The sequence below is a fragment of the Prionailurus bengalensis genome, chromosome X (assembly GCF_016509475.1).
Source record: "Prionailurus bengalensis isolate Pbe53 chromosome X, Fcat_Pben_1.1_paternal_pri, whole genome shotgun sequence".
NCBI lineage: Eukaryota > Metazoa > Chordata > Mammalia > Carnivora > Felidae > Prionailurus > Prionailurus bengalensis.
In genome coordinates, this window is record NC_057361.1 from 69,976,099 (window position 1) to 69,988,549 (window position 12,451).

Consider the following 12,451-nt stretch of genomic DNA (forward strand, 5'->3'; position numbering starts at 1 on the left):
CCAACACCAAGAAATACAAACAATTATAAGAGAATACTATGAAATATTATATGCCAAAAACTGGACAATCTGGAAGAAATGCACAAATTCCTAGACAGTCACACACTACCAAACCTCAATCAGGAAGAAACAGAAAATTTGAATAGGCCAATAAACAGCAAAGAAATTGAATCAGTTATCAAAAATGTCCCAACAAAATAAGAGTCCTGGGCCAGATGGTTTCCCAGGGGAATTCTACCGGACATGTAAAGCAGCGTTAATACATATTCTCAAATTTTCCAAAAAATAGAAATGGAAGGAAAGCTTCCAAACTCATCCTATGAAGCCAGCATTACCTTGATTCCAAAACCAGTCAAAGACTCCTCTAAAAAGGAGAATTACAGGCCAATATCCCTGATAAACGTGGATGTAAAAATTCTCAACAAGATATTAGGAAATCAAATTCAATAGTACATTAAAAGGATTATTCACCATGATTAAGTGGAATTTATTTCTGGGCTTTAGGGATCATTTAATATTTGTAACTCAATCAATTTGATAAAACACATTAATAAAAGAAAGGATAAGAACCATAAGATCCTTTCAATAGATGAAGAAAAAACATTTGACAAAACGTAGCATCCTTTCTTGATAAAAACCCTGAAGAAAGTAGGGATAGAAGGGAATATACCTCAACATCATAAAAGTCATATATGCAAGGCCCATAGCTAATATCATCCCAAATGGGGAAAAACTGTCAGGAAAACGACAATGGGATGTTCACTCTCACCATTGTTGTCCAACATAGTACTGGGAACCCTAGCATCAGCAATCAGACAACAAAAGCAATAAAAGGCATACAAATTGGCAAAGAAAAAGTAAAACTTTCACTCTTCACAGATGACATGATACTCTACATGGCAAATCTAAAAGACCCAACGAAAAATCTGCTAGAACTGATATGCGAATTCAGCAAAGTCACAGGATATAAAATGAACATACAGAAGTTTGTTATATTTCTATACACAAGTACTGAAGCAGCAGAAAGAGAAATCAAGAAATCAATCCCATTTACAATTGCAACAAAAACCATAAGATAACTAGGAATAAACCTAACCAAAGAGGTAAAAAATATGTTCGTTGAAAACTTTGGAAAGCTTATGAAAGAAACTGAAGGAGAAACAAAGAAATGGAGAACATTCCATGTCCATGGATTGGAAGAAAAACAAATTGTTAAAATGTCTATACTACCAAAGCAATCTACACATTCAATACAATCCTTATCGAAATAACAGCAGCATTCTTCACAGAGTTACAAGAAACAATCCTAAAATTTTATGGATCCAGAAAAGACCCTGAATAGCCAAAGTAATGTTGACAAAGAAAAGCAAAGCTGGAGGCATCACAATTCCGGACGTCAAGCTGTAGTACAGAGCTCTAATCATCAAGACAGTATGGTACTAGCACAAAAACAGACACAAAGATCAATGGAACAGAATAGAAAACCCAGAAATGGTCTCATAAATATACGGACAACGAATCTTAGACAAAGGAGGAAAGAGTATCCAATGTAAAAAAGATGGTATCTTCAGCAAATAGTGCTGGGAAAACTGGACAGCAACATGTAAAAGAATGAAACTGGACTACTTTCTTACGCCATGCACAAAAATAAATTCAAAATGTGTGACAAGAAACCATCAAAATCCTAGACAAGAAAACAGGCAACAACCTCTTTGACCTTGGCTGGAGCAACTTCTTACTAGACACGTCTCCAGAGGCACGGGAAACAAAAGTAAAAAGGAACTATTAGGACCTCATCAAAATAAAAATATTCTGCACAGTGAAGGAAATAATCAACAAAACTAAAAGACAACTGATGAAATGGAAGAAGATATATGCAAATGACACATCAGATAAAGGGTGAGTATCCAAAATCTATGAGGATCTTGTCAAACTCAACACCCAAGAAACAAATAATGCAATAAATAAATGGGCAGAAGACATGAATAGACTCTTTTTCAAAGACATCCAGATGCCTAACCTGAGAAGATTCTGAATATCACTCATCATTCAGGAAGTAGAAATCAAAACCACGATGACACACCACTTCACACCTGTCAGAATGGCTAAAGTTAACAACTTAGGAAACAACAGATTTTGGCAAGGATATGGAGTACAAGGAACCCTTTTGCACTGTTGGTGGGAATGCAAACTGGTGCAACTACTCTGGAAAACAGTGTGGAGTTTCCTCAAAAAATTAAAAATAGAACTGCCCTATGACCCAGTAATTGCACGACCAGGAATTTATCCAAAGTATACAAAAATGCTGATTCAAAGGGGCATATGTACCCCAACGTTTATATCAATGCTATCAACAATAGCCAAATTATGGAAAGAGCCCAAATGTCCATCCACTGATAAATGGATTAAGAAGATGTAGTATATATATACAATGGAATACTATCTAGCAATCAAAAAGAATGAAATCCTGTCATTTGCAACAATGTGGATGGAACTAGAGTGTATTATGCTAGTGAAATAAGTTAAGCAGAGAAAGACAAATATCATATGATTTCACTCACATGTGGGATTTAATAAACACAACAGATGGACATAGGGGAAGGGAAGGAAAAATAAGATAAAAGCAGAGAGGGGGGCAAACCATAAGAGATTCTTAAATACAGAAAACAAACTGAGGGTTGCTGGAGGGGTGTTGGGTGGGGGAATGGGCTAAATGGGTGATGGGCATTAAGGAGGGCACGTGTTGAGATGAGCACTGGGTGTTATTTGTAAATAATGAATCACTGGGTTCTATTCCTGAAATCAATACTACACTGTATGTTAACTTATTGAATTTAAATTAAAAAAATAAATGTGTATAAATTAAAATAGTAATGAAAAAAGTTATTTTACTCTTCTCAAAAATTCTGATTACACTTTTTTTAGAGAGTGTTGGTAACAAAAATCAAGGAATTAAATTATAATAGAATTATTCCTTTAGCACTATGCATTTTATTTCAAAATATTGAAAATATACTCTCCTAAACCACACACTGAGTAGTCTTATTTTTCTTAATTATAATAAGGCCCTATGTAGAATTTTCATTGTGCCAATTCTTAACAGTACATTTTTAAGTGTTTTCATCTTAAGCAAGTATAGTTGCACAATTATGATGGATTCAAACTGAAACTTTTAAATGATTTGTGACTTTGTTTCCTTGTATAGCTGTATATAATAAAAGTTGACCTTTTTTTCATAACTCAATTCCTTTGCTTTCTATATGAAGACATAGGAAGCAAAATAACAGGCCTGCTCCTCAACTACAAGTTTTAATATGCTAATACTTCAAATGTTTAGAATCCAAATTTGCTATTGTATTTGGAGGAGGGGTTGGCAAGGGTCAAGATATATAGTCTTCTGGACATTTTTGTAAAGAAGACATACAGATGGCCAACAGACACATGAAAAGATGCATTTCATCATCAGGAAATGCAAATCGATACCACAATGAGTTACCACCTTACAATTATCAAATGGCTAGAATCAAAAAGACAAGTAATAACAAGTGTTAGCAAGGATGTGGAAAATAGGAAGCCTCGTGCACTGTTGATGGGAATGTTAAGTAAATTGGTACAACCAGTGTGGAAAACAGTATGGAGAGCCCTCAAAAAAAAAAAAAAAGAAAAATAGAAATACCATATGATCTAATAATACCAGTAGTATTTACACAAAGAAAACAAAAATACTAATTGAAAAAGATATATGAATCCCTGTGTTTATTGCAGCATTATTTACAATACCCAAGATATGGAAGCAACCCAAATGTCCATCCGTATGTGAATGGATAAAGAAGATAGGATATGTGTGTGTGTGTATGTGTGTGTGATGGGATATTATTACACAGCCATAAACGATTAGAGCTTGCCATTTTCAACAACATGGATGGACCTGGAGGGTATTATCTAAGTAAAATGAGTCAGACTGGGAAAGACAAATACCATATAATTTTACTCTTAAGTGAAATATAAAAAAAATGAGTAACAAATAAAAAGCAGAATCAGACCTATAAATACAGAGACAAAATGGTGGTTCTAGATAGTATTAGGTGGTGGTATGGGCAAAATGGGTGAAGAGGAATGGGAGATACATGCTTCCAGTTATGGAATAAGTAAGCCACAGAAATAAAATGTATGGCATAGGGGATATAGTCACTGGTAATGAAATAGCATTGTATGGTGACAGACAGTAGCTGAACTTATGGTGAGCACAGCATAATATATAGAGTTGTTAAATCACTATGTTGTACAACTGCAACTAATGTAACACTGTGTGTCATCTATACCTCCCCCAAAAAGATATACAGTCCTTTTACTGCCAGAACCTTGTATGTTAGATACATTATAATTTGAATAATGTTCACAACATGTCCTTGGCTAATTATTTTGTTTGACTTTTTAATAATTTCAAAGTCAAGGTTACATACATTTATATAATTCAAACCACTTTTAAAACTAATATGCTTTTAAATCAGGGCAACAAGCAGAGTAAAGAGAATTAATAAAGTATTACCCAATTTCCTAAATCTATAACTTTTACTACATTATGGGTTTTCTTAGGATATCCTCTACAGAAATACATGTTACAGGAAAATTAATTCATTTTGGGTGGCATCTCCTAGATATATTTTTATTAAGATATAAGTCCTATAATTGAAGGGGTGAATATAACTACAACTTACTCCTTGACAATGAAGATAGTCAACTGTCTTAATTATTACAAACAGTACATCACTAGCTTCCCGTTCTGAGAAACACTTTTTTTTGAGAATACGGTCAAGTAGTTCTCCTCCTTTCATCAAATCCGTAACAAGGTAAACATATCTACCATCATCATAAACCTAAAAAAAAAAATTAATGTTATTTTTAATTATAATTCTTAAATGTTAAAATTATATTTACTTTCCTTTTCTAGTGAACCTCTAGTGGTCAAAAAGGACATTATCCCTTTACTGTTAATATAGTACAGACTACACTGAAGATTAAACTGGATAAACAACCTCCTACAGTCTTGAGATATGTAAAACATATAATTTTATTAACTTTTGAAGTTGTAAATTGTACTTCATCAAATTATATAAATGGAACAATAGGAATCTGTGCCTCTAAAATGGAATCTTATTTTTGACTATATTATAGCCACTTCTGTTCCCTACTAACAATAAGCTCCCTTCTGGCAGTAAACATTGTTTTTAAATATCATTCCCAAAGTCCATTATCTGATATGGTGTCTTAAATATTTATTGAATTCAACTAGTATATCAAGGAAAATAAATAAGAGAAATACATGTACCCTTTCACTAGGGCATGTGGGATGTTAGTGTATATGGTGTGTGCGTGTGTGTGTGTGTGTGTGTGTGTATAAAAAACTGCTTAAAGATTACAAATCAAAATGCATAATACTATTTCACTCAAGAAACAATCCATAATGTTATAGCTATTTACTGTATAACCAAGAAAGTAAAATATTTTAGAATTTGGCAGTTTCCCAATCTCCTATATCTTCTATATTTATAGTACTATAGGATAATAAATGGTGCTGGCTATAATGTTGACTAGTTAATGAGCTAGAATATATTCAAGTAATCAGGACACTCTCATTCACCTATCATCATAGTTCCTTTTTGATGTTGTATAAGAAGGGTAGGAGTATAGAATCACAGGGGGGAAAAAGAACTGAAGTGGCAAACTTAGGAATTTTGAGATTTTGTGGCATAAAAGTAGAATATACCATAAACAGGAAAAGTTTCAAAAAGAAAATAAAGTACCAAGTCATAACTTCATTATCTTATTATCTGATATATAGATTTTAGATACCTACATCCTTTAAAGTAATAATGTTGGGGTGTTGTCCATAGCGCATCAATATTTCAATTTCTTCTGAAGGGTCTCTCTTACTTTTGTCAATGATCTAAAAAATAAGTCAAGAAAAATCTCAGAGAAAACCAAATTATTTTCTTTACCTAAAAGTGAATGAAATATTTTAATTTGGTCATATTTTAAGCAAACACTTAAAACTCAAGAATGATGCCTGCTTCGCATTATTTTAACATTTAAAAATTTCCTATAATGAAACTTAACAATAAAAAATACACCTTCCTTAACACTTTCCTATATTCCAGATAACTGAAACTATACCAACTGATAATGTGATTCAAATGTGACAGTAATTGTCACAATTGAACAATTTTAACATATTATATTAAAATAAAACTAAAACAAGACATTCATGAAATACACCATTCCTCCAAAATAAAGTTTTAGAAATGCAAATGAAAATATTAAGTCTTAAGACTTTTCCTCATTATTTTATCTTTGCTATCTCCACTTGCTTCACTGAAAAATGTCTGTCAATTAACCTTTAATTTATATATATATATAAACAAACAAAAGAGTTAGATAATACCTTCACTGCAAATTCCATGTTCGTAGCTGTATGTATGCATCGCTTGCAAACAGAATAGGAGCCAACACCAATATCTTCTTTTAGTTCATATAATTCAGCAAATTGTCCAGAATTTCCATTTATCTGTTTTTTTAAAAGTAAGATACTAAGGAGAATGAAATATGTTCACTTTTTTTATCTTCTTTCCTAAATATGCATTAATCTTAAATATTTTAAAAATATTTTAGAGAAGTTTTATCAGTATTTGTAAAAGGTTTAAAGAGATTCTGAGCTGATCCTAAATTTTAGGTTTTCTAGATCCCCAAAGCCAATACAATAAATCAACCAGTTTATACACTGCCATTACACTTTTCTTGCCAGAGGAGATTACGTAAATATAATTAAAGGTTAATTACTGTCTGCTTTTTTTCCAAAACATATTGTGACACCTTTAAATCATATTATACACAGAGACAAATTTAGAAGTTAAAAATCACTTAAAAATTACTGTAAATCCATTAGCAATAACTGAAAGAAATAGTTATCCCTACACTGAATAATCTGATTAGGTGGAATTTACCTGAACAATTGGTAACACATTTGCACTTGTAACAGGAGTGATTTTATATTCTTCTGCAATAGAAGTTGCCACAAAGCTGAATCCTTTGAAGAGTTGATGAGCATTAGCACTAGCTGGTAAACCAGGAGAATCTAATATCCAAATAATGTTATTTAATTAGAACTACACAGAATTATGTGATATGAAATGTTAGCATTTCTTTAAATATAAAAGAAACCATTAAATGCTACCATCAGACATAGTATATCATGTGTTTGATTAATCGTATATTATTTGTCTCCTCATGCTAGTATGCAAGCCCCATGGACTGTAATTGTTGCCTCCCTGTTCACTGCTACATCTTCACTGCTTAGTACCTTCAATATTTGTTGGCATTCAATATTTGCTGGATGAACGTGTGAAATACATGCTACTATAAGTAGAACTTATTAAATTATAAATTTTACGAGTCCGTTATATATGTCATGTCTTACCTCCTACCCCTTAACCTATAATTCATTAGCATGTGAAAGGACATTTAAAAGAAGGAAGAAAAAAAATTTACCCTTTGCTCTAGCCCCTGCTTCCCTGATAAATATTTCCTATTTAAATCCTCTGTTTGACTATTGTTGAGAGTGCTGCTATGAACATTGGGGTACAAGTGGCCCTATGCATCAGTACTCCTGTATCCCTTGGATAAATTCCTAGCAGTGCTATTGCTGGGTCATAGGGTAGGTCTATTTTTAATTTTCTGAGGAACCTCCACACTGCTTTCCAGAAAGATGTGCAACAATGATGTATATAAGTTCTGCACTTTCATAAAGGGCAATCAATTATCTGCAAACTTAAAAATCATTTAGTTTTTACCTAAGAAGCTAGTTTATTTTTTAACCATCTAATTGAATGAAAGCCCCGATGTTACATATAAACAAATATGCATTACCTTTAGGTGTTTTTGCAGTAAACTCAGGATCAAAACAAAAAGTATCATCTGGTTTTCCAGAAGCCGGTTTGAAAGGAGGTTGAACTTCTCTTCTATATAATTTCTAGAAGAAACAACAGGGTAGTGCAAAATCATATTAACTCTAAAATTATATTTTGTAAGGGAAAGCAGAACATAACATTCACAGTCTTTAACAGAAGCTCACAATTTAATAAATAAAATTTTAACAGGCTTCAGATACCCATTAACCAAATTGTCAAAATTTGAGAGATAATATACACAATGAAACAAGACCAGGAAACACAGCACTGATGCCAAAGGTTGTATTCACAAGGAATGATATTCAATTTTGATATCAAAAACTGACTTGAATTTTCATTAGTATACCACAATGTGACCATGCAGAAACACCTAGCAACATTCAAGAATTTCAAAATTAGTAGACTATCTTCAAGAAGTATATATTTCACCTAAAATATTTTGTTTTTACATTAAAAATGCATTAAATACACTGTTTATGACTCTTCTTATATAATTCAAAAATGTAATCTTGTCCAAAATTTAAATTCCTAAAATTTATGTTTTTGAAACACATTTAAAACATCTTAAAATGTATACAATCTACTCCCATTTTTTTGAAAGCAACTTTTTTAAAAGGTTATAGACCCACAGTGGGGGAATATTAATAGAAAATTACTTTGATTTTAATTTATTTAAATAAATAAACATTACATTCTTTTGTTATTTAAATTAAACACAATGGACATAAACTGTTTAGATATGAGAATGATGAAAAAAAAAAGGAATTTGCAGTTTGTATACTTAAGAAGAAAGGAAGAGTAGATATGCATTAGAAAAAAAAATAAACCAGTGAAGAAATGGGCAGAAGACATGAATAGACACTTTTCTAAAGAAGACACCCAGATGGCCAAAAGACACATGAAAAGATGTTCAACGTCACTCCTCATCAGGGAAATACAAATCAAAACCACACTGAGATACCACATCATGCCAGTCAGGGTGGCTAAAATGAACAAATCAGGAGACTATAGATGTTGGAGAGGATGTGGAGAAACGGGAAGCCTCTTGCATTGCTGGTGGGAATGCAAACTGGTGCAGCCACTCTGGAAAACAGTGTGGAAGTTCCTCAAAAAATTAAAAATAGACCTACCCTATGACCCAGCAATAGCACTGCTAGGAATTTACCCAAGGGATAGAGGAGTGCTGATGCATAGGGGCACTTGTACCCCAATGTTTAAAGCGGCACTTTCAACAATAGCCAAATTATGGAAAGAGCCTAAATGTCCATCAACGGATGAATGGATAAAGAAGATGTGGTTTATATATACAATGGAGTACTACTTGGCAATGAGAAAGAATTAAATCTGGCCATTTGTAGCAATGTGGATGGAACTGGAGAGTATTATGCTAAGTGAAATAAGTCAGGCAAAGAAATACAGTTACCATATGTTTTCACTCATATGTGGATCCTGAGAAACTTAACAGAGAACCATGGGGGAGGGGGAAGGAGGGGAAGTTACAGAGAGGGAGGGAGGCAAACCATAAAAGACTTAAATACTGAGAACAAGCTGAGGGTTGATGGGGGGGTGGGGGAGAGGGGAAAGTGGGTGATGGGCATTGAGCAGGGCACCTGCTGGGATGATCACTGGGTGTTTTATGGAAAACAATCTGACAATAAATTATGTTTAAAAGAAAAAAGGAAAACAAAGTGACACGGGGATAAAAGGACACCAGGGAAAGAAGCACATACATATAACAGGGCAGACTCCCATGTAGCGTGCCCATTGAGTGGTCTTTTAGGGTATTAATACTAACGGCTTCTGTTATGCAGTTTTACAATTATAAAAAATAAGTCACTTTTTCCAAGTTTTTGTTTAAATTCCAGCTAGTTAACATACAGTGCAATATTAATTTCAGGTATATAATTTAGTGATTCATCACTTACATACCACCCCCCGTGCTCATCATAACAGGTGCCCTCCTTAATGCCCATCACCTGTTTAACCCATTCCCCCATCCACTATCATTTTGTTCTCTAGAGTTAAGAGTCTCTTTCTTGGTTTGCCTTTTCTTCCCCGTATGTTCATCTGTTTTGTTTCTTAAATTCCACATATGAGTGATATCATATGGGATCTTCCTCTGACTGACTTATTTTGCTTAGCATAGTACACTCTAGCTACATCCATGTCATTGCAAATGGCAATATTTCATTAGTTTTTAATGGCTGAGTAATATTCTATTCTATATATATACTACTTCTTTTTATATTCGTCAGTATGAACATTTGTGTTCCTTCCATACTTTGGCTATTGCTAATAATACTGTTGTAAACATTGGGGTGCATTTATCCCTTCTTTTTTTTATCCTTTGGGCAAATTCCTAGTAGTAGAATTTCTGGATGATAGGGTAGTTGCACCTTTATGTGAGGAACCTCCATACTGTTTTCCCAGAGTGGCTGCACCAATTTGCATTCCCACCAACAATATAAGAAGGTTCCCCTTTCTCCAAATCTGTTGTTTCCTGGGTTGTTAATTTTAGCCATTCTGACTTGCATGAGGTGAAATCTCACTGTAGTTTTGATTTGTATTTCCCTGATGATGAGTGAAGTTGATTATCTTTTTATGTGTCTGTTGGCCATCTGGATGTCTTTGAAAAAATGTCTATTCATGTCTTCTGCACACTTTTATTTGGATTATTCATTTTTTGGGTGTTGAGTTTTATAAGTTCTTTATAGACTTTGGATATTAGCCCTTTATCAGATATGTCATTTACAAATATCTTCCACAATTCTGTTGATTGCCTTTTAGTTTTGTTGATTGTTTCCTTCACTGTGCAGAGACTTTTTACCTGTTAAGTGTGGTTGTCTACCACATTTAGATTGGGGAGTATGAAGGAGGAAGAGAAATGAATTAGAATTCATTTTCTTTAAGAATTTGCCTTATCATTCACCTCCTCACCTCTTTCTCTTCCTCCTTCACCTTCCCCAACCTAGAACAGGGGAAAATAGTAACCACACTTAACAGGTAAAACATATGAGAGACAAAAATTTAGTAAATATCATCCACACACCTACTGGTTCAAGGTAATTGCCATGACATCTATGCCTCTAAGTAAAAACCTCATATCAAAAAAAAAAAAAGGATTAAGTTTATCAGCAAAGCCCAAATATGAGCATTTTATTCTTCAGTGTTAATTCATATTAAGTCACTCAGTGACAAAGTTTCTACTGAAGTTACAACTGAACTTACATTCCAGTCAACATTTGCAAAAAAAAGATGTCTTTTGATTTCCTCAACTCCTTCTGAACCTATAAAAAAGGAAATAATTTTTTACTGGTATAATTATTTTTAATCTTTCTACCTGGCTTCTCTGCTGTTATCTGTACAAACGAATACACTTTTCATATACTCCTTGCAGTGAAATGTTTATTATTTCTTATTTGATATTTTGGGTTTTTTTCAATTTAATATAATAAAACATAACTGATGCTCACACTGAAGCATATAAAGTATGATGAGATAATGAAATTCCTTCTAAATCAAATAAAAATAATGTTTAACATATCACTAAAAAAAATATATATGTGTATATATATATGTGTGTGTGTGTATATATATATATATCACAATTAAACTTATGGCTTAGTATCTCAAAGACAAATTACAAAGTGCAATATAATAAAGTGATATTAAAATTTTAACACAAAAATTAAATAATATAATCACATTTGGATCCAGGGAAAGGCTATCAGAAAGTGGGCAAATAATGAGTGGCTATGGAAACATATTTATCTCAAACAATACTTGAAGGGACAAAATAATTACCTTCAAACATCTAAAAAGATTACCTATATAAGGGAGAATTCTGTGAATTATTTCAAAAGAAGTAATCCATATGATATACATAATGACATATATTAAACGGAAGTTCTTTTTAAAAATTTTTTTTCAACGTTTTTTATTTATTTTTGGGACAGAGAGAGACAGAGCATGAACGGGGGAGGGGCAGAAAGAGAGGGAGACACAGAATCGGAAACAGGCTCCAGGCTCCGAGCCATCAGCCCAGAGCCTGACGCGGGGCTCAAACTCACGGACCGAGAGATCGTGACCCGGCTGAAGTCGGACGCTTAAACGACTGTGCCACCCAGGCGCCCCCTAAATGGAAGTTCTGAATAGCTAGACTATTGTTAAATCATGGACAAAACAGAGTTTACTGGATCTATGTGCTTACAAAATGCAAACTCCTAGGTATAAATATATAGCAGCAGTAAATGAATTAGGCCAGAAAACATAAAGGTACAATGATCCTCCCAAAACAGGCAGTGAATTATTGTAAAAGTTAAGGCAATAAACAATACCCAATCTATTTGCTGGATTTCTTTTGAATAACATCCTTAGTAGACTTTGTGCTTCAGCACTAAGAAACTGAGGCATTCCGAGTTTTGCTCTGAAAAAGAGTTTTAGAAAATTTCATTTAAATCTAGACATACTTTAAATTGACAAATCTC

General features: G+C 33.2%; 1 protein-coding gene across 1 annotated transcript in view; it reads right to left on the reverse strand.

Moving 5' to 3' along the window:
• The window catches only part of RPS6KA6 (ribosomal protein S6 kinase A6), a 176,109-nt gene that overhangs the window by 49,495 nt on the left and 114,163 nt on the right, over positions 1 to 12,451 (reverse strand). The window contains exons 11-17 of the mRNA XM_043569575.1: positions 12,302 to 12,390; positions 11,193 to 11,251; positions 7,924 to 8,026; positions 7,002 to 7,132; positions 6,443 to 6,565; positions 5,858 to 5,947; positions 4,719 to 4,877 (exon numbers count right to left, since the gene is read on the reverse strand). Coding sequence (XP_043425510.1) covers positions 4,719 to 4,877; positions 5,858 to 5,947; positions 6,443 to 6,565; positions 7,002 to 7,132; positions 7,924 to 8,026; positions 11,193 to 11,251; positions 12,302 to 12,390 — 754 coding nt within the window. The remainder of the gene's footprint in view (positions 1 to 4,718; positions 4,878 to 5,857; positions 5,948 to 6,442; positions 6,566 to 7,001; positions 7,133 to 7,923; positions 8,027 to 11,192; positions 11,252 to 12,301; positions 12,391 to 12,451) is intronic.